Consider the following 26,623-nt stretch of genomic DNA (forward strand, 5'->3'; position numbering starts at 1 on the left):
AGCAGAGAGACCTTTGGACTTTTTTCTTCTTTAAAAATAGGAAGCAGAGTTTAATGGAGCATGTTTTGATCTTCACTTGTCTTTATTTTATTCTATTGCCACATGCCTTTCTTTGCTTTTTAAAACTGACATTAAGTTATTATGACTCCTCAATACCTGGACGCACACATACAGCTAAATTTCTAAGCCATGTAGTATCTTTGTTATGCCAGGACACAAACCTGAAAATCACAGGCTTATTTCCTTCCTCGCATGGACTTGAGTCATTTCAATGGATGGCTAAACAGGAAACAGAAAATTAATCAGATAACATACGAAAAATAAGAGCTGCCGGGAATTCCCTCTGTGCGTTCTCTGAGGGCTTTTGTGGTCGTCTGCAGGGCTATAGGATTTCCAGGGTAGAGTTACACTCTCATTTTCCAGCTTTAAAAAAATACTGAGTTTTCACATTTTGCTGATTTGAGATGGGGTGTTTTTTGCAGTATTGAGGTGTATGTACCTTTTTGGGGTAGAGTTTCATCCTCAAGAAAAAAAAATTAGAGGTAACTTTTATATAAATGGCATTTTAGGATCAAGGGAATGAGGCATTGGATGTTTTCTGCCGAAACATCGTCCTCCAAACCCCCACCCCCAATGTGTTTGATGAGCTTCAGAGGTCCTGGCCACAATACAAGGCTCAGAGCCCCTATGGAGTGACACCCCTCAAGGGCACATCTCTACCCTCCTTGGTGCCTGTCAGCCTGGGCATTGTGGCACCTGCTGCCTGGGAAGGTCGGAGGCAGCTGGTCCTGCGACTTAAGCCTCCCCAGGCCTCCACAAGGATGAGATGAGCTGCAGAGTCACGATGTGTGTCAGTGTCTCGGGAACTGATTGCTGGGGTCTCTGGGTCTTGATTTACTCCTGAAGACCCCATCTCTCCAGCTCAGACAGTGCTTTACTAGTAGATGTTTAATAAGCCCTATACATACTTCCACCACCACTGAAGGGGAGTTGGGAAGAGATCAAGTCAGTCGGCTCTAATCCCCCGGGAGCTGGCACACCGGTGGCCCCAGCAACCTGGGATTCAGCTGGTGGAGACAGCGGCTGATCAGATGCATGGCCCCCATCTCACGGAGCTCCCCGAGGATTTCAGCCACCATGGCCCCTGTGCTCCCAGGGTCCCACCCATGAGTGAGCCTGCTCTGCCTTCAGGTGGCTCTGAATTGGTTTGCTGGTCCAGCGGTGGCGGGCCGAAAGCCCAGGCACAGCCCCTTCCTAGGCTCAGCTTTTGAAGGGATGATGTCTTGGGAACTATTTGCCTGTATCCTGATCATTAAAAACATATAAGGACTAACAGAGCATTTTTAATAAAAATGAGTCTGGAAGACAGGCAGACAGGGAAGAAGGTAAAAGAAAGAAGAGCTATTTCTGGGCCCTAAAAATTTGGGTGGTGGCTCTAAAGGCCCCTTGCAATAACCTTAGTAATAGTGGAGAGCCACGTTACAAGAATAACATGGACAATCGGTCTTAAAAATTACAGCCTTTGACTCAGAGGAGTAAAGGAGAAGTTGCGGAAGTGAGGCCGATCAGGAACATCTTCTGGAGCAGAGAGCAGAGGGCTAGCAGAATGGGTCAGTGACTCTAACTGCTTCTGTTCGACAGGATTTGGCCCTGGAAGAGGCTGTTCTGGAGGAGCTGACCCAGAAGGTGGCCCAGGAGCACAAGGCCCACAGGTAGCGCGGGCAGGGCAGGGGGGGCAGGGGCGGCCCGGCGCTGTGCAGCGCAGTCCTGTCTGTGCAGGAGGCCTTAGCTCCCTGCACCTGGCCCCTGCCTTGAGGCTACGCAGTTCTGTGTCCTCAGCGTGTGATCCAGCTCTGCATGGGGAGGGGTGTGCAGATTTGAAAACTGCCCTATTTGCCCTCCCTCCCCTATCTTCTTTTTTCTCTCTCTCCACATTTCTTTTTTTCTTTTTCTTCTTTAACACCAGCAAGCCCACACAGACATGTGGTGGATTAAGAGAATTCCTCTCTGAGACCTTCCTAAAAATATCTTGCCAGACCTGGGAAGCCTGAAGCCTCCTGTGCTGAGTAAAGACCCAGTGAGGGGTCTTTCCCCATTTGGGTGGGAAATTCAAGATCTAGAGGAAAAGGAGTGAGACTGAAAGAGGCACCAAGAGTTTAATGTCAAGGCTGCTTGGAGCTCTTTGGGGCCGGTGGGAAACACACATCCATCCTTCCCTGCCGACCTCAGGGGACCCGTGCAGGGTCCCAGACCTCTTGGCTCCCAAAATATCCTCATAAACTTTTTCTTTTATTTCCTTTTTTCTTTATTACCAGTGGAGATTATTTACCCAAGTGGGAGAAAAATAACTTATATTTTTTAAAGCAGGCAGCCTTATTCATAGGGATGTCTGTAATAATTATTTAGTGTTTACAGCGCTGTGGGTCTTAATTAAATATTTTACCTTCCTTCTGTTTTTCCCTGTAGAATAAAATGCTGCTGGGGAATATGTTAATGAATTCCTTAGTAATGCACGGTCCCCTCAACAGTGGGCTGGTAATGGCTCTTCCCAGAAGGCAAGCTAAACTCTATAGCTCTGGAATTTGCCAGCAGGAGGGTCGATCTTCCACTGACTTTGTTGCTCTTAAACCATTTCCGCCTTTGATGCTTTTTTTGATTTCAGTGGAATCCTGCCAGCGGAAGCTGAGCTTATGTACATCAACGAAGTGGAACGTTTGGATGGATTTGGACAGGAAATCTTCCCTGTGAAGGTAGCGTACTCTGGCCCATCCTTGCTTCAACCTTCCCGTGGCAGCACAGACATTTGGAAAACCCGGGTCGATAGCAGCAGGCCGGCCTGGCTTGGCTTTCAAGTCGCTACGTGGCCTTAGTTTGCAAGTCCAATTGACTTTAGGTAAAGCAAACACTTTTTCTTAGCTAAGCGATTCTGGAATTTTCCATGGTCTTCAGCAGACACTATCATATGTAAGACAGCTGTCCGAGTGAGTACCAAACACCAGCCCGCCCAGCACTGTGCAGGTTCAAGACCACGTCCGCTTTTATAGTGGGACAAGTAGCTAATGTCATTTGTGCTGTAACGAAGACCCCAGCTAGTAGTTTTCTTCCCCATCCTTATTCTCTTTTCTCTTCTTGGAGCTAATAAAGGGATAATTGTGAGGTAGAATGAAACATTTCCTGTCTGCAGTCCTACTTTATTCCTCCAGCTCTATAGAGCCTCTGTTGTGGGTTTCCAGCCCCTTCAGTGTTTTCTGGAAACTATGCCTAGGAAACCATTACAGCACATCATGTCCTTTGCAACAGATCCACCTCCTGAAGTGGGTGTGGTGGAGGTCATGGTGCACGGTCATTTATAGAGCTGAGCCCATAATCCAAACTCATTTTCCTCTCCCTACTGACCAACTTCACAAAAGACAGAGTTTTGTCAGAAACCTAAAGCAACTGGCACATCTCAGTGATTTGGGAGATGCCTGCGATTTCAGCACAAACATTGCACCTCAGACTGGCTCCGCTGGCTGTTTTATAAGTGTTCTGTTTCCCCTCTGTTGCCACGTTTGCAATTTGCCTTAATGAGAACTGTCCATGTGCATCAAGTGGAATCGAGCAGGGTGGCTGCAGCTTGCAAAAAGGGCTAAATGGCTCTTTTTTAGATTTGTCTAATTTTCTTTTGTTTCTCTAATGGCTGCCCTTGGTAGGGTAGTAATCCATTTTCCTTGCAATAATGCCTTATGAAGCCATCTGCATCCCACTTAAATATCAGCAGCCCATATATAGCCGTGATATTTTGGGTCGTTGAAAAATCTGAGTAAACTTTTCTCCACTTCTAGAAAACTGACTTCTCAATCCCTGAGCTGGGAGTTTTGTCATGGTAGTGATTTGCTTGTGTTGTTTTTAGGAATTCTGCTGAACTGTGTGGGAAATAGGGGCAGTCGAGATAGTGTTCAAATCCACTGTGCTTGGTTCTGATGCACCTTCTAGTATGTTCTGTACTGGGAAAGTATGAGGAGGCTACTCTACCTTGCTCTGAGTGGGCAGACAGGCCCTGCTGATTCACTGCCAGTGGGTGTCATTTAGCCAGGCTTCTTGTTTCCTTTTCCCCACATAGCTGCTCATGACTAAGGTGACCACCTACAGACCACATGGCTCCTGGCGCCCCAAGGATAGTGGGTGGGGCTGCAATGCCAGTGAGGGCGGTGGTGTGGTCAGCTCTCAGATAAGCAGAAAGCAGCCAGGAAAGTGCAGGGACAGATCCCAAGTGGTGATGGAGTCCCTTTTGGTTGATACAGGTCCTTACTGACCATGTCAAACAAAAAGGCCTGTAATAGATATGTCCTCAGGAAACCATGTCCAAGGAGGGTGGGCTTTTCCATGAGTAGTTTCTCGAAAAGTCTCAAGGCTGGAGGAGCTCCAGTCCATTTCCCAATAGGCCTGCCCTCCTCCCCCACAAACACAGGTATGGCCGCTGCCCTTATTGCCTCCCTCATCGCTGTGGGGAGGGTCCTTCTGGAATGAGTCAGTCTGGCACTGAATGGGTTGAGAAGAGGTCATAGAGAAGGCTCGTCTTTGTGTTGTAAATGAGCTCGAGGAATCCAAGGAATGAAGAGGTCCTTCTTTCCCATCTCAGGCCTCACTGTGCGTGGCTCTCTTCTCCCTCCACAAAGGGGACATCCCCCCACTGGAAGCAGGGGGCTGAGCCTTTCTCTCACTCTTCTCTCAACAACACTGGCAGCCTGGTTATGCTGTCCAGGGGAGAGGTTGGAGGCACCTGCCTGGATGAAGAGACCAGATTGAAGATACAACATCTGGATTTTTCCCAACACAGGGCCCAGCAGATCACCCAGCAGTGAAGGCTACAGTCCACAGGCCTCTTCTGTGCCCATAAAGCTCCCAGTCGGTATGTTAGTATCCCACTCTGGAATGACAATAGACAGCCAAGTGTCACCCTACATGATGCCATAACAGAAATGACAGCAGCCAACACAGTGAGAGCAGAGCAGCCTGGAAATGGAGGGCCTCTGCAGGGGGAAGAACCTCCTGCCCCAAATACCATCCTGGGAGACTCAGAGATCAAAAACATGAAAACATCTTACCTCCTTGAAGGAATAAGATTGCTTTTAAGAGAGAACATTCAGAAAATAAAAAAGAACCCTAAGAAATTAAAAATATGTCAGAAATGGAAAACTAAAAAAATAAGTTAGGAGATAAAATTTAGAAAACCTCACCAAAAAAGAAAAAAAAAAACAGTTATGGAATGTGGGAGGCAGGAGACAAAATTAGAGAGCCAGCCCAGAATGTCCCACATCCGATCCATGGGAGTTCTAAAAGGAGTAAACCGAGGAAGGAGAAGGTAGTAATTCTAGAAAATACCCCAAACTGGGAATGGTGAGGTTCTGAACTGAAAGGCCGAGCATAGTGCATGCAAAGCCTGTGAGGAGACACACACTAGGGCTTTAGGGGTGCACGCTGGTGCCTCTAGGGAGAGGGGAAGGTGGTGGCCAGGTCTGCTTTCGGCTTCTTTTAAACAAGCTCTCAAGAATGTTCAGTTCTTCAAAGGATGCACGTGTATAATTTTAATTTAAAAAGCTGAAGTGAAAAAGAAAAACATATTAATAGATACTCATGAAAGAGAAAATCTTAACTGCCAGCAAATTGGAGAAAAATCCTTGTGGATAAAATGAGAGTTACTGTGGCCAGGATTCCCACCTGCACACCTGGTGGGCACTACATGGCTGTTGACTCTATAAAAAGAGCTCTGCCCAGTGCTCTGGGCACACGACATGGTGGCACAGCTGCAAGGCTGCAGAGAGCAGAGCAGAGGCTGGAGTGGTGGCAGCGCCGAGGACAGAGGCCCGAACAGAGGATGGCTGTGCGGACAGAGGGGCCCAGAGGCAGAGACCAGCCTGCCTAAGTGAACGCAGACTCGCTCTAAGTGAACGGGATTCTAGTGACTGACCTGCCACCTGGAAATAAAGTTGGGTATAACCCTTTCACCCCAAGAACATTTAGCTGTCATTTTCTTTGGTCACACTGAATCCATAGCAAACTTGCCCAGGGCTGAAACAATCCTTCAAGTAGGAAATGTGTTGTGACAAATTGAGATAAAAGAAAGAACAGACAGATATAGTCCATTAGGATGTGTGGTGAGTCGAGTCCCTTCAGGACCTAATCACCTTGCTACCCTGATGCCGTCTGGGACTCATTCCATCTAAGGGCAAGAAACGGGGTGTGGTCTGCAGAGGGAGGCTGCAGCCCGAGGGCTCGGTCCTGCCAGACCCCCTGCGCTCTGTTGTATCACAGCTGTCTGTTGTTGATCTTACGCAGGACAATCATGGAAACTGTGTGCACCTGGGCATTTTCTTTATGGGGATTTTCGTGAGAAACAGAATTGGAAGACAAGCAGTCATTTACAGGTAATCATCTTTGTGTCTTCTTACTTTTACCTTTTTCGCACTGAGGGACACCAGAAAACTCTATTGTGAGCATTACCCAAACTGAGTTAAGAGCCAGACTGTGCATCGGAGTCGAGTTTCTCTCAGCTTAGACATCAGCCCTGTGTGAGATTTAAGCGGTTGTAGAGAAATTCATCTCACTGTTCCTGGAGGCCTGTTTGCGGATGGGCGGGGTGGAGGAAGCCCGCTCTTCCCACCTGACTCCAGGAAATGCATTGTATTTCCCACTGCGCTAGAAAAGAGCAACTGAACTGTGTGTCCGGTTGGAAACAGACCTTCCAGTCAGCCTCCTGCCTACCGATTACCTTTGCCCAGTTCTCCATAACTGGCATTACATCCAAACTGGCTTCTTTTCATTGTCTCGTACTCTCTACCTAACTGAAGGAGCCAGAAGAGTACAAATTTATTATTATAGTAACAGAAGAGGATTATTTGTGAAAGTGTGGTTTGAAAAAAAACAATTTGTTATTATAAATTAAAGGACTTTGGTCATTTTTAATATTTGGTACCTTGACCCTCTTTTCCATTTAACAGGAGTTGAACCTGACGGGGGCTTTGGCCAAGTGTCCCCTCTGTTACGTGTCACTGAGCTTGTTTTCTATTGGTACCCATAGGTCACATCGTCGTGCCAATGATCTGAAAACCTGCATGCGTGTTTTCATTTACAAGGGCAGTGTGGCCCCTTCTGTACTGGGAGGACAGCTTCTGATAGGCAGAGCTGTGCTCATAGGGCAGATGATCGAAGGCAGCTCTCACAGCCAAGCTAAGCCCACCTTCTAGAAGTGAATCTTGGCCAGCCGTAAATCAGCAGTTTGCTGCAGGTCATTTTGAGAATGTTTTCCAACCAAAAGCTCTCTAGTTTGCCCTTTTTTTTTCCTATTTCCCCACACTGCCATTATTTTTGTCCATTTATTTTCTCTTGCTCATTGGCTAGAGAGATATTTGGGACTGCAGAATAAACTTTTTGACTTTTGGACATGGCTATCTCTATATGCCTACAGCAAATAATAATCAATGGAGTTAAATATATAAATATTGCAGAGTTGTAACTATACATTTTTATGCCCATTTGAAGCTTTCCAGGTATGTTGTCCCACACAATTCTCCATAGCAAAATCAAGGTTTCATTTCTCCCTCAAGTCTGGGGAAGTCAGCAAGTCTTGCCTTCCCATTATTGAGGTTAAACAGAAGAAAATATCATTTGGAAAGTTTGCTGATCGTAAGCCACTCACAGGTTTTGTTCGGTTTCCTTAGGAACTGCTTCTAGACCACTGCCGTTGGCACTTATCTTGAAACCCCTGTAGGATGGGAATTCATTTCTCCTGTAGTTTTGTGTTAGTTATGCCACCAGGTAAAGTCATGGTGGAGTGAGGCATGGATGCAGAGTTTTGGCAGTTGACTGGAAGGAACGGAGCCAGAGGAAACCAAATATCGCTTGTCACTAGAGACCTTCACTGAGAAGCATGTAGCTATGAGTACGTGTAGACGTAATCTGGTGGAATTGGGAGTCAGCAGACAGCTGTGCTGAGCACCTGTAGAGAGTATGGCCCCAGCAGACATATCCAGACACAGTTGGAACTGATGTAATGGAGATGTGACGGGAGGAAATATGGCAGCTCCAGGTCTAGAACTCATCCATCCCTGATGAGCAGAGAGCATGTGGCTAAGCCATGTGCTCATCTGTATCTAAATTGCCTCATCTTTAAAGGAGGAACAAAAATAGCTGCCTTGTCTGCCGTAGACAGTTGATGAAGAACTGTACTCTACACAGATGGGAGCAGTATTTTACTTTTACGTCTTTCAGCAAACTTGGATTGCTTGCTGCCTGTCAGGAGCCTGGCTTGGTGTTAGAACAGGGAGAGGAAGAAAGCAGAGTCTCTAGCTTGGGCACAGGGCCTCTGGTCTAGGTTGGTTTAGTGAGGGGTCTAGTCCCAGAAGTAAACAATCGTGATACAGTGTGATGGCCGAGACAGGACTATGCCAGGTTCTTTCCTAGCATGTGGGTAGTGGGGATGAGGAAGGGCCTCCTGAGCTGGGCCATAACGGAGTATGCAGGCAGAGGATGGCGGAAGCGGAGGATGGAGAGCAATCACAGGACAGGAATTACATATAGGGACACAGTGGAAGGTGGATCGTAGTACGAGGTCATTAGAAATTGGCTGCACGTAGAATGGGAAAGAGCAGCTTGCCTTCCTTTATCTGTTGGTTATTTCTGTGTGTCTTATTTTAGATAAAGCAAAGGGAAGGAAATTGTGTGTGTGCATGTAGACAGTAAAAATGCAGGTACATTAAACACTCCCTGGGCCCTTTGGTGGTATGATTAATCTGTGGTGTGCACTGCAACACAAAATCTGTGTGGATTCTTCAGCCTAGATCCTTGGACACACCTAATTTTTAAATATGCTTCTCTTCATTAAAATCAGGGATTATGGGAAATGCTAAGCCAGTTTGGAAATGTGAAAAGTGAGGCAGCAGAAGTCCCTTGCATGCTGTCCTTATAGCTGGTCATAAAGGAAACCCCTTTATGAACAGCAGTATCTAGATTAATGTTACGTAGTATTTTTAGTTATTTAACTGGATGCAGCTTGCATTTTCTTTACTTTTCTGCTTTGAGAGAAGAAACACTTAGCTTTTAAAAATATAGGTAAATCATAATTTGTAAAATGGGACTCCACCGTAGCAGATGACTCTCCTGCGCTGATTCACAAATGCGTGGAGCACCTCTGGACAAACACAGCTGCGTTTCTTTTGACCAGGTGGAACGATTTCGGGAATATCACTCACAACAAGTCGACTATTCTAGTGGAGCTCATCAACAAAGAAGAGACTGCCCTGTTTCACACAGTAAGCAAAATGGACAAAGGTGGGGTCCCAGGCTTGCTGTTTGACTTCTTAACTCATAATATCCTTTCCTTGCTCTCCCGAGAGCGAGAGAACAAGTTTCTATTGAACTGGTAACTTTCCAGTGCTTGCCCAGTGCTAGCGTCACTCATATCCAGATAACGGTGGGGATTTCCTGTGTAAAATGCCGGGTTTCCAAGCTGTGCTTAGAGTCCAGGATTTGGGCTCCTCCGGCTGCCTTGGTTGTGATAGTCACCTTGTCTGGCATCCTGTGCTCCTCTGTGCTGTAGTTATGATCCTGACCCAGTAATCTCTGACTGTACTGTATGGCATGGTCTTTTGCTCGCTGATCTGGGTTTTCTTTCCCATCATAGCGCAGTCCTGAAGGGAACTGAGTGACGGTCCTTCTGTAGAGTGGACCTGTTACATGCCAAGACCTTTCATGCACCTCAGGGCCTCTCACTTAATGATGCTTGTTTATTCCATGCTCTGCCTTGATACATTTATTTATTGTGAAAGCACTGGGTGTGGAATGATGTAAAGGCATGCCAGTCTATCAGGGTAACTGCAGTGCTTGGGCGTGAGGGACTCTTAGCAGAGAGTGCTGCCTGCCATCCGTTAGTGGCTCGGCAGGCACGGCTGCCGCTGGCTTCCAGCATGTTTGTTGATTTGCAGCTCGGGGCTGTTTTATGCTTGACTCGAAGGGAGGACACAAGAGCCCCTGTTCAGAGGAATCCTAGTGAAATACAAGGGTAAACAAACAAATGTTTATTTTCTTCACTGTCTCTTCTTTTCTAAGGATGATATTGAAAATGCCAAGTATATCTCCCGGTTGATTGCTGTGCGGCACAAGTTTTACAAACAGAACAAAATCTGCACTGAGTAAGTAGACACTGAGTCCGCCCTCTCCCCAGGTGGCTTGGCCAGATCCAGTTCATGTCCTGGAGGGATGGTATATGGGGCTTTTTCCATTCACTTTTCCCCTCATTCCTTGTAGAAGCTAGAGCAGTTAGTGTCAGCTGGGCAGGTATGAAAGAACTTTAATGATGAAGACTGTCTAGGGTAGTGCCTGTGCCTGGGGAGAGGACCAGGCACAAATTGGCTGTAGAGGCCTGTTGATGCGGACAGGTGGCCCACATCAGTGCCTGTCCAGCCTGCGCTACAAGTTTGGAGGAACCGAGCGGCTCCCAATTTGCCTTGTCGCCCTGTTCAGATGGGGCAACAAGCGAGCTTGAAAGAGAAGGTGCTCCTGTCATCCTCAGCCCTGTTTCGCTGACACAGCTGGCTAACCCTGCGTGCGCTTCGGGGTCATGCCACCTGCCTGAAAATGAGAGGCCAGGGTAATTAGAGGAAGACTTGGAAGACATAATAGATGGCACGAGTCCATGTGTGTTTTTTAAAATTTAATTTGGAAATAAGGATGATACAGGGAGTCTGATACGGGACTGGGATGTGACCTGACCTCAGCTGTAGAGCGCCGGGGCTCACCGTACTGTGGCCGTGACCTCGGTTGCCTTCAAACGACGTTCCTCAGCAGAGTACATTCTGCAGTTCGGGGCACCCAAGGTGCTTAATTTTGTTTCAAAGAACTTCAGGGATGTAAATGCAAGGGAAGGACTCATTTTCCACTTCCCCAGTGGGCACATCCCGAGATGTGAAAGTAGTCGCCCGGAGCAGCTCCTGCTGAAGAAGGCGGCTGCTTTAGAACCGGGCGTCAGGTCCTGGCAGACTTTTTTCTCTGTGCGATGGAGGCTCTTCAAACCAGTCACGGCAATTGGTCACTGTCGGAGTCTGCAAGTGTATTTGATGGTATTAGGACTGCCGGCAAAGTTTGCAAATGTAAATCAGAAGGGCACTGATCAGGGGGCGGCAGGCTGAGCAGCCGTATCTGTCTTAGGGACATGCACATGCGCGCACACATGCACATGCCATCCCTTTGAACAGATTCCCTCTAGATCACTTCTGTGCCGTTCTACTCGGCTGTTACCTTTGATATGTGGGGGTGTCTCTGACATTAACAAGAATTTTATGGTTGGTGACTTCTGGAGGGTAAGTTTAAAAAAAACACTTGTGAGACCTGAATTTTACTGTTGTCTTCTGGTTTGACCATTCCTCAGTAAGTAGTGTTATTATAAGATTTTCTGAGATTTTGTATTTCTTTTGTGGTCTTTTCTTCTAATATTAGTGAGCCTCACATAGTAGACTGTAAACTAAAAAAATTCTGTTTTCCTTTCTGTTTTTGCAATGACCATTCTTTCCTTCTCCCTAAGCAGGTCCGGGAGGTTCCTAACCTCTTATCCCATAAAAGCTGGGGCTCTCTAAAAAGTACACACACACATCCCATATGCAGAGTGAATTCTGTATAGAGGGTCAGTCTCAGCATAGGCAGCATTAAGGCCTGGGATAACCCTCTGGAGTTTTAGGAAACTGGCATCTTCTCAACAGCATCCTTCCCCAAAGGTCTCCACTGTCTGACCTCTAAAAGACTGTCGTTTTGTTTTGTTTTGTTTTGTTTTTTAAGCTCACAAACTACTGTTTGTCATTTTGTCATCTGCAGATATGGCTCCAGGGGGTGGTTCCCCTGTTTCTTGACTTGGGGAGAAAAATTGCAGAGAATGGAAGGGTGTATAACATAGGTCCGATAATACTGTATTTGGCCAGTCACTAAAAAAAATCCAGCATTACTATATTGTTTTCATCACTTCATAAAGGAGATTTTATTATACAAAAGGAAAGAAAGCTAAAATATCAGAAGATATTTTAGCTTTAATTTGAAGAATTTTAGCTTGATGGAAAATTCTACATGTCGTGGGGTGTTTTTTTTTGTTTTGTATATGAACTCGCTAAGATTGGGGAAGTTGTTGCTCTGGAATTTGGGACCCATTCCTCAAGGGCACCTTTGCTTTCAGTTCTCAAGAATTTGATAATAATCTTAGTTTCCGCTCAGTTTTATCTGTATATTAGAAAAATATGTTGATTCTCAGTCTGGATAGGATCTGATCAGATAAATATTTGTATTATCTTAATTTAAAGTACCTTTGTAGGGTCTTACTAAAAAATATTGAATCTATTTTGGATTCTCATTTGACTGGCAGCATTTAAAAACAATTTTTTCTTCTTGCTTTTTTTCCTTATGAAAGACTTGACACATACATGAAGGTATGAAGAATACAATTTTTTAAAATCCATGTAATGATGGTGTTATTTTTCAGTCTTGCTTATTTCTCTCATAATCTTTAGAAATAAGCTCCTTGTTCTAATACTTTATAAAACATACTGTAAAAATATCATATGTTCCAAACATTTTGAAAATAAAAGAATAAGAAAAGAAATTGAACTTGTTCATAGTGTCACCCATCCTGAAAAAAATAATGGTTGTTTTGCTGTGAGTCCTACTCTTCTTGCCTATTTCTCCCCGTTGTCCCTCTGTCATCTGTCTGGACTTAGATCTGGTAAATAGAATGAATATAATATAAAACATTCTTGTTTTTTTCACTTTTCATGTAGACAGTCAAATTCTCCACCCCCTATCAGACGCCAGCCCACCTGGAGCCGGTCCTCCCTGGTACGTATAAAATCCTCGGTGATCAGATAATCCTGACTGTTGGGGACAGAGTGTCCTTTTATTGCTAACTAGGGCCTCATGACCAGGTAAGATCTGGAGAACACAGAAGGGAATCGGTCTTCAGGCAGGTCTGATTAACATCCATTTGTCCCCCTTGGCCCATGCATGTCCATCACTTCTCTGAGCATGGCGTAGGGTTCACCCTTTTAGAGTAAGTCTTGGTCCAGGCTGATGAGGGCATGCTCCATCAGCTGGCCACCTATTGTATATTTTTATCCACCTGCTTATCTGTTGTTTTGTCACTGTTACTGGTTGTTGTGTATAGACATGTCCTCAGTTATCAGCTACACAAATTCTTTTGTGTTTTCTGCCAGTGATAGAGCTTAATAAACTAGTCAGAAAATGTTTTTTAAATGAGCAAATGGAATGAGTCTCATTGATGGTCTCAGGTCAAGTATTCGGTGGGGAAGATTAATTGCACATCTTCTTATTTTAAGGCCAACAGAACTTGAATTGATCCCCTTTTCTACCTAACACTAGCTTTTTTTTTTTTTAACTGGTCCCCTTATGTGAATAAGGAAACATAACTCTAATTTCAGTGTATGTATTACGTCTGAGGCTGTTTTATTTTGAGAATTACCTAAGGATAGCATCATAGAAAGATGTGGGAGAGTTGGTTTCTACTTTTTTATGTCATGAATCTTTCAAGTTATGATATTTTTTATACGAAATCAAAATAACCATATGACCTTTATGTTTTTCTATGTGAACAGTTCCTTTGAGTCGATAAGAGAATAAAATTGAATTTCTCTTCCTATGGCTTATCTTCAACTTATTTAAAAGGAAAATTTTGAGGAACATTTTATTTTCTAGAAAATGCATACACATGAACTCTTAGAATTCTAGAGCTGGATTGTTATATCATCAGATAATAGTATTTGAGTATCTGTGTGAATATCATTAATCTCACTATTCTGCACATCTCACAAGTGGCCCTTGCCTGGAGGGTCACTTTGAACTTTTCCTTTGTAGCACCAATAGATTTGTTCATGGCCCTGATTTCTTTATTCTCCTTTGTTAATATTATTTTCCTTTTCCCTTCTTGAGAGTCCACTTATCTTTGTTAGCAAGATAATTTTTCACTTATGTCCATGAAACACTATGAGAGGCAACGTGTTTTAAGACTATCTTGTGATTTGATTTCATCCTCATTATCTGGTGAAGATACAGAAGGTTTCCTGTTTTATTTGGATGGAGACAATCCGTAGGAAGCCAAATTCATGGATTCTCCCTTTCCTCTGCCCTCGAGGGCTAAATCACTGTGCCAGTTGTTCCTTGGGATGAGTGAGAGTAAAACCAGATACCATTGTCTCCTTTTGGCTTCCTTGCTGATCCTAGGATTGCTGATGGCTGTTTTATTCTTGCCCTTCTGCCTATATTATGGCATGCAATTTGTTTCTGTATTAGCAGGTCTCGAAAGAAAGAAAATAATATATTGGCATATATAAAGAGATAGAAAAAATAATGTTATCCCGAAGTGGTGTTTGAAGGATTAGATATTATTATTCTTTGCCTGCACATTTCTGCTAGTTCATAAAGTCACTTACTTAATTTTTTTTTTTTTTTAATAGCAGGAGACGGCAGTGAGACAATTTTGCCTTGCCATATATTTCTATTCCCACCCCACAGTTGTTTTTTTTTAAGCCTCAAAACCAGCAGTCCTACTCTGGAAAAATTAAGTACAATTATGTATCACCATGAAGAGGAAAAACGTTGTTAAATTGCCCTCAAAATTCAGCCAACAGGAGACTTGGGAATATTTAGGAAAGTTAATATAGCACCTTTTCTTTGGTAACCTGAACTACATTCTGAGATTTATTTCACTTATTTTTTTTTTTTCTTCTCTGATTCTTTTAAGTTTTTTGGATCCATTATCTTCATTTCCCTCATTTTTTGCCCTTTTGATGCTTAAGTCCTATTTGTAGCAGAGGAAATGGTAGATGAGTTATTTCATCAGCGTCAGACTCTGACGTGCGCTCTTCTTCTATGAAGGGATACTGAGAAAGTATGACCCCTACTGGCTTTGGGGTTTTTCGGCTTGATCTTAGCTTCTCTCCTAAAGCAGTAAACATTTAAACTAATATCTATATGGCTAATGTTAAAATAATCAAATTGAAATATGAGATTATCCTGTTTGGTGGTTTACAAGCTATTAAAGCTTTCAAGAATTATTTTCACATCAAAACTTTTTAAACAACTCTTACCTGGCACCCCAATCTATGTACATAAAATAGATTATGGTTGAGGTAGGGGGAGGGAAGAGGCTTGATTTGATTGACAGGGAGCTGAGACTTTCTGTGGTTAAGTGACTTGCTTATGATCACATTAGCCATTAATCCTATTTCCTTTGTTGGCTCACCAAATATTGAACCCATATAAGCATTTTATTTCCCTCTAAATGTTTACCCTCCTCTGCAGCAAGAAATTATTCAGCTGAGTCTAAAAGGCCATCTTTAAGAATCTTACGAAAATAAGTTTCTTCACTGAAGGGGTGGATGGTAGAAGTGGATTCTCTGCAAGACCTTTCCACATTTGGTTCAGCAATGGGAAGGCCCATAAGTGGTATTGAGAACTACACACTGTCATGCCTCCCGTTTCAGATTTTACACAAGTTAGCAAATGGGCCTAGCTTAACACTGCCCCTGTCCCTATTTGAGGTTGATGTGGTGCTGTGAACGAGGGTCAAAGAAGGTACAGCTGTGTCGATGTGTATGGATGGGCTTCTGGCTCCAGGAGACAGTCAATTTTGAGTAGAATGAAACAGGTCCCTTATTCTCCTTACTTCATAGGTGGAACATAATAATGTACATGTTCTGAGTTACGCCTTTTAGAAAGGCCTTGAGAGCTTTGCAAATGTATTAGAAAATATATTATACACAGGTACATTCATGTTGATTGTAGCCTCTTTTTCTTACCTTGCACCAGCCTCCTTATTTCTCCCTTCTTCTTTCTCCAGTCCTACTTAAACTTAGTGCTGAGAGTGGGTAGAGATGAGTGGGAGAGGGTTGGGTGGACAGGCAGAACAGGCATCGGGCACTTTGCTGGGACATCGGGGAGTGGCAGGGACTGTCATGTGCTCGGCTGGTTTTCTTGGAGAGTGGAGGGCTGTGTGTGCCAAGGTCTTCCCCCACCATGCTGTGTTCTCTGTTTTAGCCTCGGCAGCAGCCGTACATCTTGCCTCCTATGCACGTCCAGTGTGGTGAACACTACTCGGAAACCCACACTTCGCAAGGTAAGCCTGTTTGCCCTTTCCCCTTGTTAAGACAAAAAAGTTGAGTACAGGTAAGCGGTCAAGAAGACTGTCTTTCTTAGATGACACCAACACTTTCTTTTTAACTCTGTGATTGTCTGGATGGCAGCAGGCAGCAGCTTCGATTTGTAAAAAGTGTAGAGTACCCTTTACCGTTGAGAGAAACATTTCCCCAGAACTGGCTGCAAAGGGAGTTGGGGAAGGCAATGATCGAGTTCCTTTTCTCTTCCCTCTCATAAGTGGGCTTAGAAAGAGAGTGACAGCTGGGCCCAAAGGAATACTCTCGCCATCATTGCTGATATCAGAAAGCTTGTAACAGTCAGTCAGGTTTTCATGGCGAAGTACAGGCAACCAGAATAAATGAAAGAAATACACAAATCAGCTCTATCCCTCATTTTAGCTATTGCCCCATCTCTCCACCAGCCTTTTTCAGTGTGCCTGTTATTGCCTCAGAGGAAAGGAAGTCTGTTTTATTCCTCTTTTTTTCCCTAAACACTCCATGCAAAATGTGTGGAAAAAATCCATTCCAATGATAATTACTATAATAACAACATTTATCAAACAATTTCTCTCCTTACACAGTGTTCCAAGCACTTGCAATGTACAGTCTCATTTAACCCTCAGAATGAACCTACAAGATAGGTACTATTATTAGTTCCATTTTACAGACAGAGAAATTGGGGTATAGAAAGAGTATTGGAGGAGGGTGGATATGAAAATTGTATCTTGACTCTTGAGCCAGTACTCTTAATAAAGAATGCTAACTGCGTCTCAAAAAGGAATGGTATTTTATAAATGGTAGATGTTGACAGGAGGTTAAATGGACAATTAGTTTCTGTGTTACCACATGCCAGCTATTTTGAACCTCTGCACTGTCAAAATTTGAGTATGGAACTAAGATAATTGATACCTTTTAACAAAACACTACTTTTTATAGCTGACTAGCAAAGTTACAGTGTTTTTGTTTGGGAAGGCATGAACTCCAGGTGAGGTGGATAAATGCAACACTTGCGTCTGTGTTCTCCTAGTGTTTCTTACCTATCTCATCTCATCTGGTCCGGGCCCACCGCCCTCCTCTGCAGGCAGCTGAGTATTTTGAGTCACCTTTTCTGTCCTATCTTCCTCTACCTTTTCATGCTTTGATCTCGAGTGTGACAATGAGTGTACCTTTGCTCACAGACAAGTGTTTGGGCAAGAGGTGGTCTTGTGTGTGGGTGTGTTAGTGTTAAAGGAACACCAGACACCTGGAATGGCTCCCCCTTTAGCAATCTGCTTTTTAATCTCTTCAGGTGCCTCTATAAACGATCAATTATTTTTATGTGAACTGACCTCAACAATGAAACCAATTCTAGGGGAGAGTTTCAGGCAGTGGCTAAAAGAATTCCTAATTCTTATTTTCCCTCCATTGGTTGCTAATCAGAACGAAGTAGCCCTGCATGCTGACATCCTGACTGCTTTATTCACCTTGAGTCTGTATGAATGCTCAGCAGTCCCTTGGGTAGAGAGACCTTTTCTACTGCAGTCAGGAAGGTCAGCTCCAAGTATTCAGTAACTTCACATCTTGTCCTGTTGAAGTTCTTGGCTTCCTGGCCCAGTATCCAGTCCTGTGGCTCAGCCCTGCACAAGGGAGGTCTGCCCAACGTGAGGGCCGTTGTTGGTGCCTGACTTCAAAGTTTATGGCAAACTCGAGAACTTGTGAAAGCTATTCCACATTCTTTTTAGTATGCTCTGAAGTGCTCCTTCTATAAGTTGGCATTTTGCCCAAGAAATTTCCAGGTTTTCTATGAAATACATGAGTGGAGACCACGGCCTGTCACTTTCTATGACTTCTGTAAGTTAAAAAGCACCGCCGTGAGTGTGAGGGTGACCTTAATTGAAGCAGGGCGGTTTGGAGGTTCACGTGCCTCTGTTTGCCTTCTTGTAGACAGCATCTTCCACGGGAATGAAGAAGCCTTGTACTGCAACTCTCACAACAGCCTGGACTTGAATTATTTAAATGGCACCGTCACCAATGGCAGTGTGTGCAGCATGCACAGCATCAACTCCCTCAGCTGCTCCCAGAGTTTCATCCAGGCTTCTCCCGTATCCTCCAACCTCAGCATCCCCGGGAATGACATCATGCGGGCTGACTACATCCCGAGCCACCGGCACAGCGCCATCATTGTGCCATCTTACCGGCCGACCCCCGACTATGAGACCGTCATGCGGCAGATGAAGAGGGGAGTCATGCACATGGACAGCCAGAGCCAGTCTCTACGAAATCTCAACATCATCAACACCCACGCCTACAACCAGCCCGAGGATCTGGTATATAGCCAGCCCGAGATGCGGGAGAGGCACCCCTACACTGTCCCCTATGGGCCACAGGGCGGCTACAGTAACAAGCTGGTCAGTCCATCTGACCAGGTAAACCCAAAGAATAACCCCGTGCGGGGCAAGCCGGGGGCGAGTGCCATCTCCCACACAGTGAGCACCCCAGAGCTGGCCAACATGCAGCTCCAAGGCACCCATAACTACCACACGGCCCATATGCTCAAAAACTCTCTGTTCAGGCCGCCTCCCCCCTACCCACGGCCCCGCCCAGCCGCCAGCACCCCCGACCTCGCCAGCCACCGCCACAGGCACGTCAGCAGCAGCCCCGACCTGGTGACCCGCAAAGTGCAGCTGTCAGTGAAGACCTTCCAGGAGGACAGCTCCCCGGTGGTGCACCAGTCCCTCCAGGAGGTGAGCGAGCCCCTCACGGCCGCCAAGCGCCACAGCCTGGAGGTGATGAGCAGCATGGTGCGCGGAATGGAGGCCATGACACTGAAGTCACTCAGCATCCCCACGGCGCGGCGGAACACGCTCCGGGGGCGGGGCCCCCCCGCCGAGGGGCTGGGCGGCCATGAGGTCCCCCAGCTCCCCCACTATCAGCACGAGAAGACTTTCTCTGACGCCACGATGCTGATCCACAGCAGTGAGAGCGAGGAGGAGGAGGAAGAGGAGGCCCCGGAATCCATGCCCCAGGTCCCTGTGCGCCGTGAGAAGATGGGGTACAGCGCCCAGCTGCAAGCGGCCTTAGCCCGGATCCCAAACAAGCCACCGCCCGAGTACCCCGGGCCCAGGAAAAGTGTCAGCAACGGGGCGCTGAGGCAAGACCAGGTCAGCCTGCCCCCTGCCACGGCCAGGGCCAGGGTCCTGAGGCACGGACCGGCCAAGGCCATCAGTGCCTCCCGAGCGGACCAGCCGGCGCCCAACGGGCCCTCTCTCGGTCCCTCCATCTCAGAGCCCGACCTGACAAGTGTGAAGGAGAGGGTCAAAAAGGAGCCTGTGAAGGAGAGACCTGTGTCTGAAATGTTTTCCCTGGAGGACAGCATTATAGAGAGGGAGATGATGATCAGGGTAAGTATCTTCCTCACCCAGGACGTTTTGGGGGACCACTTAAACACGCTGGTCTCCCCAGAGCCTCCTTTTCCGTGATGGGGTAGCACATGAGAGAGCATACCCCTTAGGTGCTGAAGGAAGTGCAGGGCTTACTCAGGGATGTGCCAGGGATTTAGTGAAGCTTTTGGCATTTAAACAGGTAGTATTTCATTTCACAAAACTTTGTCTTTTGCCCCTTCAAGTAAATCTTCTATTCTCATTCCTTGGCTTTGAATAGGTATACTCGGGACAAAGAACTCTCATGGGGCTAGGATGTTACAGGTTGGTGGTGTTGCGATTCGTGTCTAGGCCAGTGTTTTACTGTTTTTGGAGGGTTAAACTTCCCATTGTTTGAGCTGCTGAGAGCTCGCCTTCCTACATCTCTTGGTATTTTCTTCCCCCACCAGGGAAAGCATTTTTTTTTTACTGAATTAGATATTAAAAGAGCAATGTCCGCTCAGAGCACAGCTTTCTGTATAGATCTATGTGCCAGGATGGCTCAGCGACATTGATGAGACCATGATGTATCCAGCTGTATTTTCAGATTTTCTCTCAATAGCTGTTTAGCACAAAGCAAGAAAATTGCAATAAACCTAGAAGTTTATCTTTGAGTTTCAAGTCCCCACTAAGGCTTATTCTATCAAGAATTCATACACACATATGCGAATACACATAAAAATATACATACATACCCACATGTTCACACTTATAAAACATTTGAAGATGCCTAGTATTAGCCATAAGTGACCCTCCAGTGTAAATGCCATACAGCAGGCCAGTTATGTTGTCTGAGCAAGAGTGTAAGTAATCAGCACACACACAGAACAACAAAGTGAATCATCCTGCTAATGAGAAATTGCTAGATTGTAGTCACTACTTTAAGAAATATTGCAGAACACGATTGCTGCGCATCCTGGAAATTTTCGCTCCTTTAAAAAAAATAAAAAGTCATTTCATTATAACTAATCAAACCCAGATTGGCTTCTCTTTTGCATGTGCCCCATCTGTACCATGAAGGTAGTTGGAGCTTATTTCAGGAAGTCCAAAGTTGTGACTTAAAAATTTGCTTGGGTGGAGCTCATTAGACTCCCTTCGTTTGTAAGTCTCCCTGATTCTTCAGTGGGAATCAGCATGAAAAGAAGAGTCAAGGACCAGAGTTTCAAGGAAGCCAAGGGCCTGGGCTCAGAAGTCAAATCCGTAGCAACTTCCATCACTTCAGACAAACCTTAAAAACGTCCTCAGCCTCACAGTGTTGGCCCTCAGTGGAGTAGGGCTGATAATTTGGTTCGGGCATAACTTTTTCCACTTTTTGCAAACCTAGAGGAAAATCATGAAAGATGTGCTTGTGCCTCTGGCATATAAAACATTTGGCCAGTGGATGGAATGACACGCGGGGGTGGGTGCCCTGGGGGAGAACTTTCTCAGCTTGGAAAAAGTAATTCATTGGTAGAAAGGGATTTTCTGCATTTCTTGGCCCCTGGCCCCTTTCACACAACTCAGCACCAAGACTCTAAGCATTCAGCTTTGCTGTTTCTGCTGCTAACTCCATATTTATTGATATCTGCAGACCCAGAGCCCCATTTTGATCATCTTCATCTTCTTCTCTTGTTACTGGTATCAAACAAAAGCCTGCAGCCAATCTCAGGGCACTGGTGCCCTCCATAGAGCTTCATGCATTCATCACAAAGGAGGAAGGGGACTTTCCACTGTGATTTCCACTGGGCCCTCCCATCCCATCCATAGGGATAAAAGTCTGTTGTCAACTGTACCCCTTCACTTACAGTTCGGGGCCATCATTAGCCCACCCCTTCTTTCCCTGTTGATTTTTTTTTCCAAGTCCCATTCTCTCTGTGAACTCAAGGACTGCTACCCTTGGCCGTTGCCCAACCTTTGAGCAGGATTAGGAGATTATTTAGCACATCAGTGTGCCCGGCAAAGTGGTAGCAATGCCAGTGGCACCGAAGTTTGGATTGGTTCTCCATCAATTTTTTTTATCAAGAAATTCACCCAGTGTCCTCCCCACCACAGGCAGCTTTTGCATGGCTTGTTAGGAATGGATAAGAAGAGGAGGCTGCCGGGGCCTCTCTAGGATAAGAAAACAATGAGAAAAATTAATCAGATGGGAACCGGAGGGGACAGGTATGGTGAGAACTTGCCCAATGGGCAACTTTCCGTAATTCCTGAGCTGCTTGTCTGTTTGATTGATGGTTCAGGCCCGCTGTCTGGGTGGCTCCTCCTTGCCTGTTTGTAGCCTCCTAACCCAACATCAGGTGCAAGGAAAAGAAAGGCCAGTCAGATCATTGAGTTACTTTTTATGTCTGCTAATAAGCTGATAGAAGTGAGAAGGAGCTAAGAGAAAGAGTTTAATACTGGGGTTTCAGTTTTCACTAGGTAAGTAGTAATCCTGCCCCAAGAAAAGCACATGGGTTACTTTTTCATTTGGGCCCAGTAAGGGTCACCTTACAGGCCAGTTAGGAAGTGAACAGGACTGTCCAGAGGACCTCAGGACCACTTTTCCAAAATTACTGCATTCTCAGAGCTTTCCTGAGGAATAAAATCGTTTCCCAACTAAAGAGATAACAAAAATAATTCTCCCTCACAAAAACAAACCAATAAGAAAGTTAATAAACAACAACCCCCAAATTTAAATCCAAATCTTCAAAATCTGCCTGGTACTGTGTCATAGTTGAGCCTCCTCCCGACGTGCTCCCTTTGTGCATCTGATGGGCCGGCCTGTCCCCGGAGGAAGCATCTTATTGGTGTTGTCACTCACAAAGGGCAGGGCTCCATTCTGACTGTAGGTGGCGGTGAGGGGTGGAGGGCATGTCTGTAGGGGTGTAGTGCCACCCCGTCCACCCACGGTTAGAATAATCCGCTAAATCTGGGTCATCTACCAGCACCATGGATCCATCAAGACACCTCTCTGGGGAGTAAATTTGTAAATGATAGACTGAGAAAAAAGTACATAAGGGCTTGAAAGGAAACTAGGGATAAGTGACCCCTTCCTCTGGGGCAGCCAGAAGAATCTGCAAATTGGCCTCACTCCCATTTGGATCAGAATATTAAACTCTAAAATTCATCTGTTTGTATGCTTAATGAAGTCCCTCTGTCTTGTCTTTGAAGACAAAATTATTTTGGGGAAATGCTCTTCTTGGCTTGCCCAAAGTGAGGAAAAGGAGATTTTTCGTCCCTTAATCAGTCTAGAGGGCACGAGGGAGCAGAGCAGCAGACCCTGACTGCTTCGGTTTCGGAGTGTTGGCCCAGGAGAGGTTAGAGAGGAAATAAAAAAGCCACAATCCAGAGCCAGATGTTAACATCCAAACCTTGCGCTAAGTAGTCTGCTCGGCCTCCAGGTCCGTATTCTTCCATAGCTTAGTCACATCCAGTGACAAATCCCTCCACGGTCACTGGGAGCCACGGTGTCCATTCCTTTGGGCCCTCGGGGTAAAGCACCAAGGGCACTGTCTGGCCGGTCTCCTTAGATGGCCCCAGGCTTGGTTTGACGAGGTTGCTAAAGTGCATCAGCTTGCTCTCTCTGTCTCTCTCTCTGTCTCTGTCTCTCTCTGTCTCTGTCTCTGTCTCTGTCTCTGTCTCTCTCTCTCTCTCTCTCTCTCTCTGGGGCTGATCCCCAAGGGACCAGGGACTCAGTTTAGGATCAACATCCTCAGTCTTGGCCCCTCCAAATGGAAACTTGCAAAGCTTTTTACTCTACGATTTATGTATGGAGCTCTCTTAACAACGCAACAGGCAGTTTTTGTAAGTGTTCTACTATTTAGTCTGTATGTGATTGGATTAGATTATTCATGAAACTCAGTTTCTCTTTTCCTTGTCTTCCTTCAACTTTGATCTTCTTGAAGCGTCTTGCTTGTATAGCTTTTTTACAAGCCTCGCGGCAGGGTGTATGTGTACGGAGGCTTTGCTCTTATTTGTTTGTTCATTCATTCATCCATTTTTAAATAAAAGCTCAGGAGTCCTGCAGGAACCGGCTTCTTCAGACACAGAGGGGATAATGGGAAGGCTGTGTTTGAATTTGCCCTACTCACAGTGATTGTCTGCATTCCTTGGCTGGGGAGTTACAGATTTGGGGAGATTAAAACACATTCCAGCATTCTACTGGTATTATAAACAATGAGAGCATGCCTTTTCTTGCCACAAGAATCTAGAGAAGCAGAAGATGGCAGGCCTGGAGGCGCAGAAGAGGCCGCTGATGTTGGCAGCGTTGAATGGACTCTCCGTCGCTCGGGTCTCCGGGCGGGAAGAGAGTCGAGCTGATGCCGCCCGAATTCCCATGGACGAGAGGGTAAGCGCTGGGCTTGTCAAACACGTGACCCATTTTCTGTGCTCTTAGGATTCCAAAGCTCTCCTTGCCCAAACATGCCAGCGCTAAGGTTTGTTTGATGAATTAATTCTTTAATTTGAAATTAGCAAGACCTGATCTATCTATGTTGTATTAAATCAATCCACCAGCCCCAAACACAGTGCAAGGTCTTGGTCCAACCACTCATTATCTCTGAGCCTGTTTCTTTTTTTTTTGCAAAGCGGCGAAGTTAAGCAATTTTGTGGTATCTTTCAATTTCTATAATTTTTGTGAATGCTGACCCTTTATTAGAGAGATTATTTTACCTGAGCATTTACAGAATTCTTTCAATATGTTGTCCCCTTGTTTGGCTATATAACACGGCTGATTTATAATTGTTAGGATAAGGCATTGTGAGAACTTTGGTTTTGAAAAGCAAAGAGAAATTGCATGTCAGTGTTTTAGAGGTGAAGAAAGGCATTCCTTTAGTTTCTAAAGGCTAAGAAACAAGTTGTATAAATTTAATAGAGTGCAAATAACATTAGGGTTTTAGAGTTCTGTCAGTATATATGAAGTATTTAAATGTTTTTAGAGCCAGAAGGGACTTTAGAAGGATCATTTAATCCAGTTAATACCATGTTATTGTAATTGATAGTTTGGCTGTGGGAAAAATAAAAGGAGAAGGTGGTCTAATCCTCAGAACTAGACAACCGTGGACAGTATCGTCTTAAAACTTAGCTCTGTAAAAACAGTTTTGTAAGTGGAGAAAAGGATATTTGGATAATCAAGATTAACAATCCCCGTATCACTAGGACTTTAAAACGAGGTGTTAATAACAAAAATGCTGATTTTTAATTTCACCTCTTGCCTGGTCTTGTAGATTTATTCCGTTTACGGTGTGACTGAAAAGGAAATTGGTTATTGGCTAAGAGAAACTAGCAGTAGGGTTAATCATGAGCCCAAGTGAGCATTAATTGTACATCTTGAAACTACTTATTAACACTATCACGGTGAACATTTAAAGAAATCTGGTGGGTTTGTCACAGTTTTTGGATAATTCAGGGAGCTAAAGATTAATTTCTGTTGCAGTTCAGAACCCTGAAGAAGAAGCTGGAAGAGGGAATGGTGTTCACAGAGTATGAGCAAATTCCAAAGAAAAAAGCGAATGGTGTTTTTAGCACAGCTGCTCTGCCAGAAAATGCTGAGCGCAGCCGCGTCCGCGAAGTTGTCCCTTATGAGGAGAACCGGGTAGAGCTGATACCGACCAAAGAGAATAACACAGGTTACATTAATGCCTCCCACATCAAGGTAGGAAGGTGCACATGTTGGAGGGTCTGTTAAAGATTGCTGGGGTAGCAGTAAAAATCCAGGGAGAAAGAAAAATGTAGGAATGGCGAACTGTGTGTCTTGGCTTGTCCCCAGACCCTGAGGGAGTGTTTTTGAATCCTGTGCTTTTCTTAGTCAACTGGAAGGGCATGCCTGTCACTGTGGAAAGAAGGAAGCCTGGTGGCCTCAGGGAAAACCTCAGGTCAGCTATTCTGAAGCTTGCTCATTAAAATGGATTTAACTTGGGCTTCTCTCTGGGGGTTATAACTCTCCCTAAGACTCACGGGAAAAGCTGAGGGTTGTCCTTTTCAGTTTATAATCAGCAGATGATGGAGACTTTCGAAATCACAGGCATTGTATTTCTGTCACTGAAGTATTGATGATGTTCAAGGGCAACAGAAACTTAACAATTCCTGTAATAGTACAGGTTATGCTTTTTTACAGCTGAGATCCCAAATTTGCATATTTAGAAGACTGATTTAAACATAAACCATGTAAGTGTGGTTGATGTTGAATCTTGTAAGATTTGCTACAATGCATTAATGTCATTACGTTTTGTTACTACTTCAAATGCTTCAAACCTTTGTATCTCAGTATTTCATAGACTTTAAAATTAGTCAGCTTGGCTCAACCCCATTTAGAATTCAAAATTATGGAGATATATGTACTTACAGTTAAATGTTTCCTAAATACCTTCCCCTCCTCAGTGTCCCTAATATCGGAATATATTTGTTTAGAATGTCGCCATTTGCTCTGACCTCTGAAGCAGAAGAATTTATTCATACGCTCATGTTAAAGCATTACAGGATTTTTTTTTAACAATGCAAGGCTCTCAGTGGTCTTCAGTTATGATCAATAATCTTAAAAACTTGTCTCTGGCCTTGTGTAGAGTTTTTCTTTGTTCATTGAACTTTTCAACTGGAACTGAATTATTGGTAGCTTCCTTTGAGCCTCTGAAACAGCCAAATGTCTGGTGCATGTATCAGTTATAACAGTGTCAACACAGATTATGGAAAGTATACCATGGCTGGGTGCATAACCATACACATAATTAAGTATTATAAAATACTGTCTGAAGAGATGAGAAAGAGCAACTATCATGGATCTATTGCTTAGTTTACTGTTATTTTGGGGAGTGAGAACTAAAACAATAAAAAGTGAGCCCTGGAAAATTCTTAAGTAAACTGTCAGTGGCAAGTTTCATGGGCTTAGATTAGGTTATGAAACAATGACCAAAATAATGCGGTCAAACAAAGGTGCAAATCACACAGCTGTTGATAAAGTGTGTGTGAAAATCTCACATAGCTGTATTATACTGTTGTCTTCTTTTGGCCACATCTCTTCTACCATTTCCCATCTGCTCTCTGGAAAAAAGCTGTCACTGTGCCTCAGCTGGGTCCATAGGGCATTGTTTGTTCCCTTCCTTAGTATTCTCC

General features: G+C 44.7%; 2 protein-coding genes across 4 annotated transcripts in view; one reads left to right on the forward strand and one right to left on the reverse strand.

Annotated features, from left to right (window-relative positions):
• Positions 1–26,623, forward strand: part of PTPN14 (protein tyrosine phosphatase non-receptor type 14) — a 120,773-nt gene that overhangs the window by 79,967 nt on the left and 14,183 nt on the right. For both annotated transcript variants that reach the window (XM_073216924.1, XM_073216925.1), the window contains exons 6-15: positions 1,642–1,712; positions 2,663–2,750; positions 6,319–6,407; positions 9,203–9,290; positions 10,087–10,169; positions 12,795–12,852; positions 16,066–16,144; positions 18,087–19,543; positions 23,721–23,864; positions 24,951–25,169. In XM_073216924.1, coding sequence (XP_073073025.1) covers positions 1,642–1,712; positions 2,663–2,750; positions 6,319–6,407; positions 9,203–9,290; positions 10,087–10,169; positions 12,795–12,852; positions 16,066–16,144; positions 18,087–19,543; positions 23,721–23,864; positions 24,951–25,169 — 2,376 coding nt within the window. The remainder of the gene's footprint in view (positions 1–1,641; positions 1,713–2,662; positions 2,751–6,318; positions 6,408–9,202; positions 9,291–10,086; positions 10,170–12,794; positions 12,853–16,065; positions 16,145–18,086; positions 19,544–23,720; positions 23,865–24,950; positions 25,170–26,623) is intronic.
• Positions 10,678–26,623, reverse strand: part of SMYD2 (SET and MYND domain containing 2) — an 87,824-nt gene continuing 71,878 nt past the window's right edge. The window contains exon 12 of one of the 2 annotated variants that reach the window (XM_073216928.1): positions 10,678–11,078. In XM_073216928.1, coding sequence (XP_073073029.1) covers positions 10,989–11,078 — 90 coding nt within the window. In that variant the 3' untranslated portion in view covers positions 10,678–10,988. Of the gene's footprint in view, positions 11,079–14,300; positions 14,325–26,623 lie in introns of those variants that run through there. The other variant, XM_073216933.1, reaches the window with a different exon arrangement.

Source organism: Manis javanica, chromosome 11 (assembly GCF_040802235.1).
Source record: "Manis javanica isolate MJ-LG chromosome 11, MJ_LKY, whole genome shotgun sequence".
Lineage (NCBI taxonomy): Eukaryota > Metazoa > Chordata > Mammalia > Pholidota > Manidae > Manis > Manis javanica.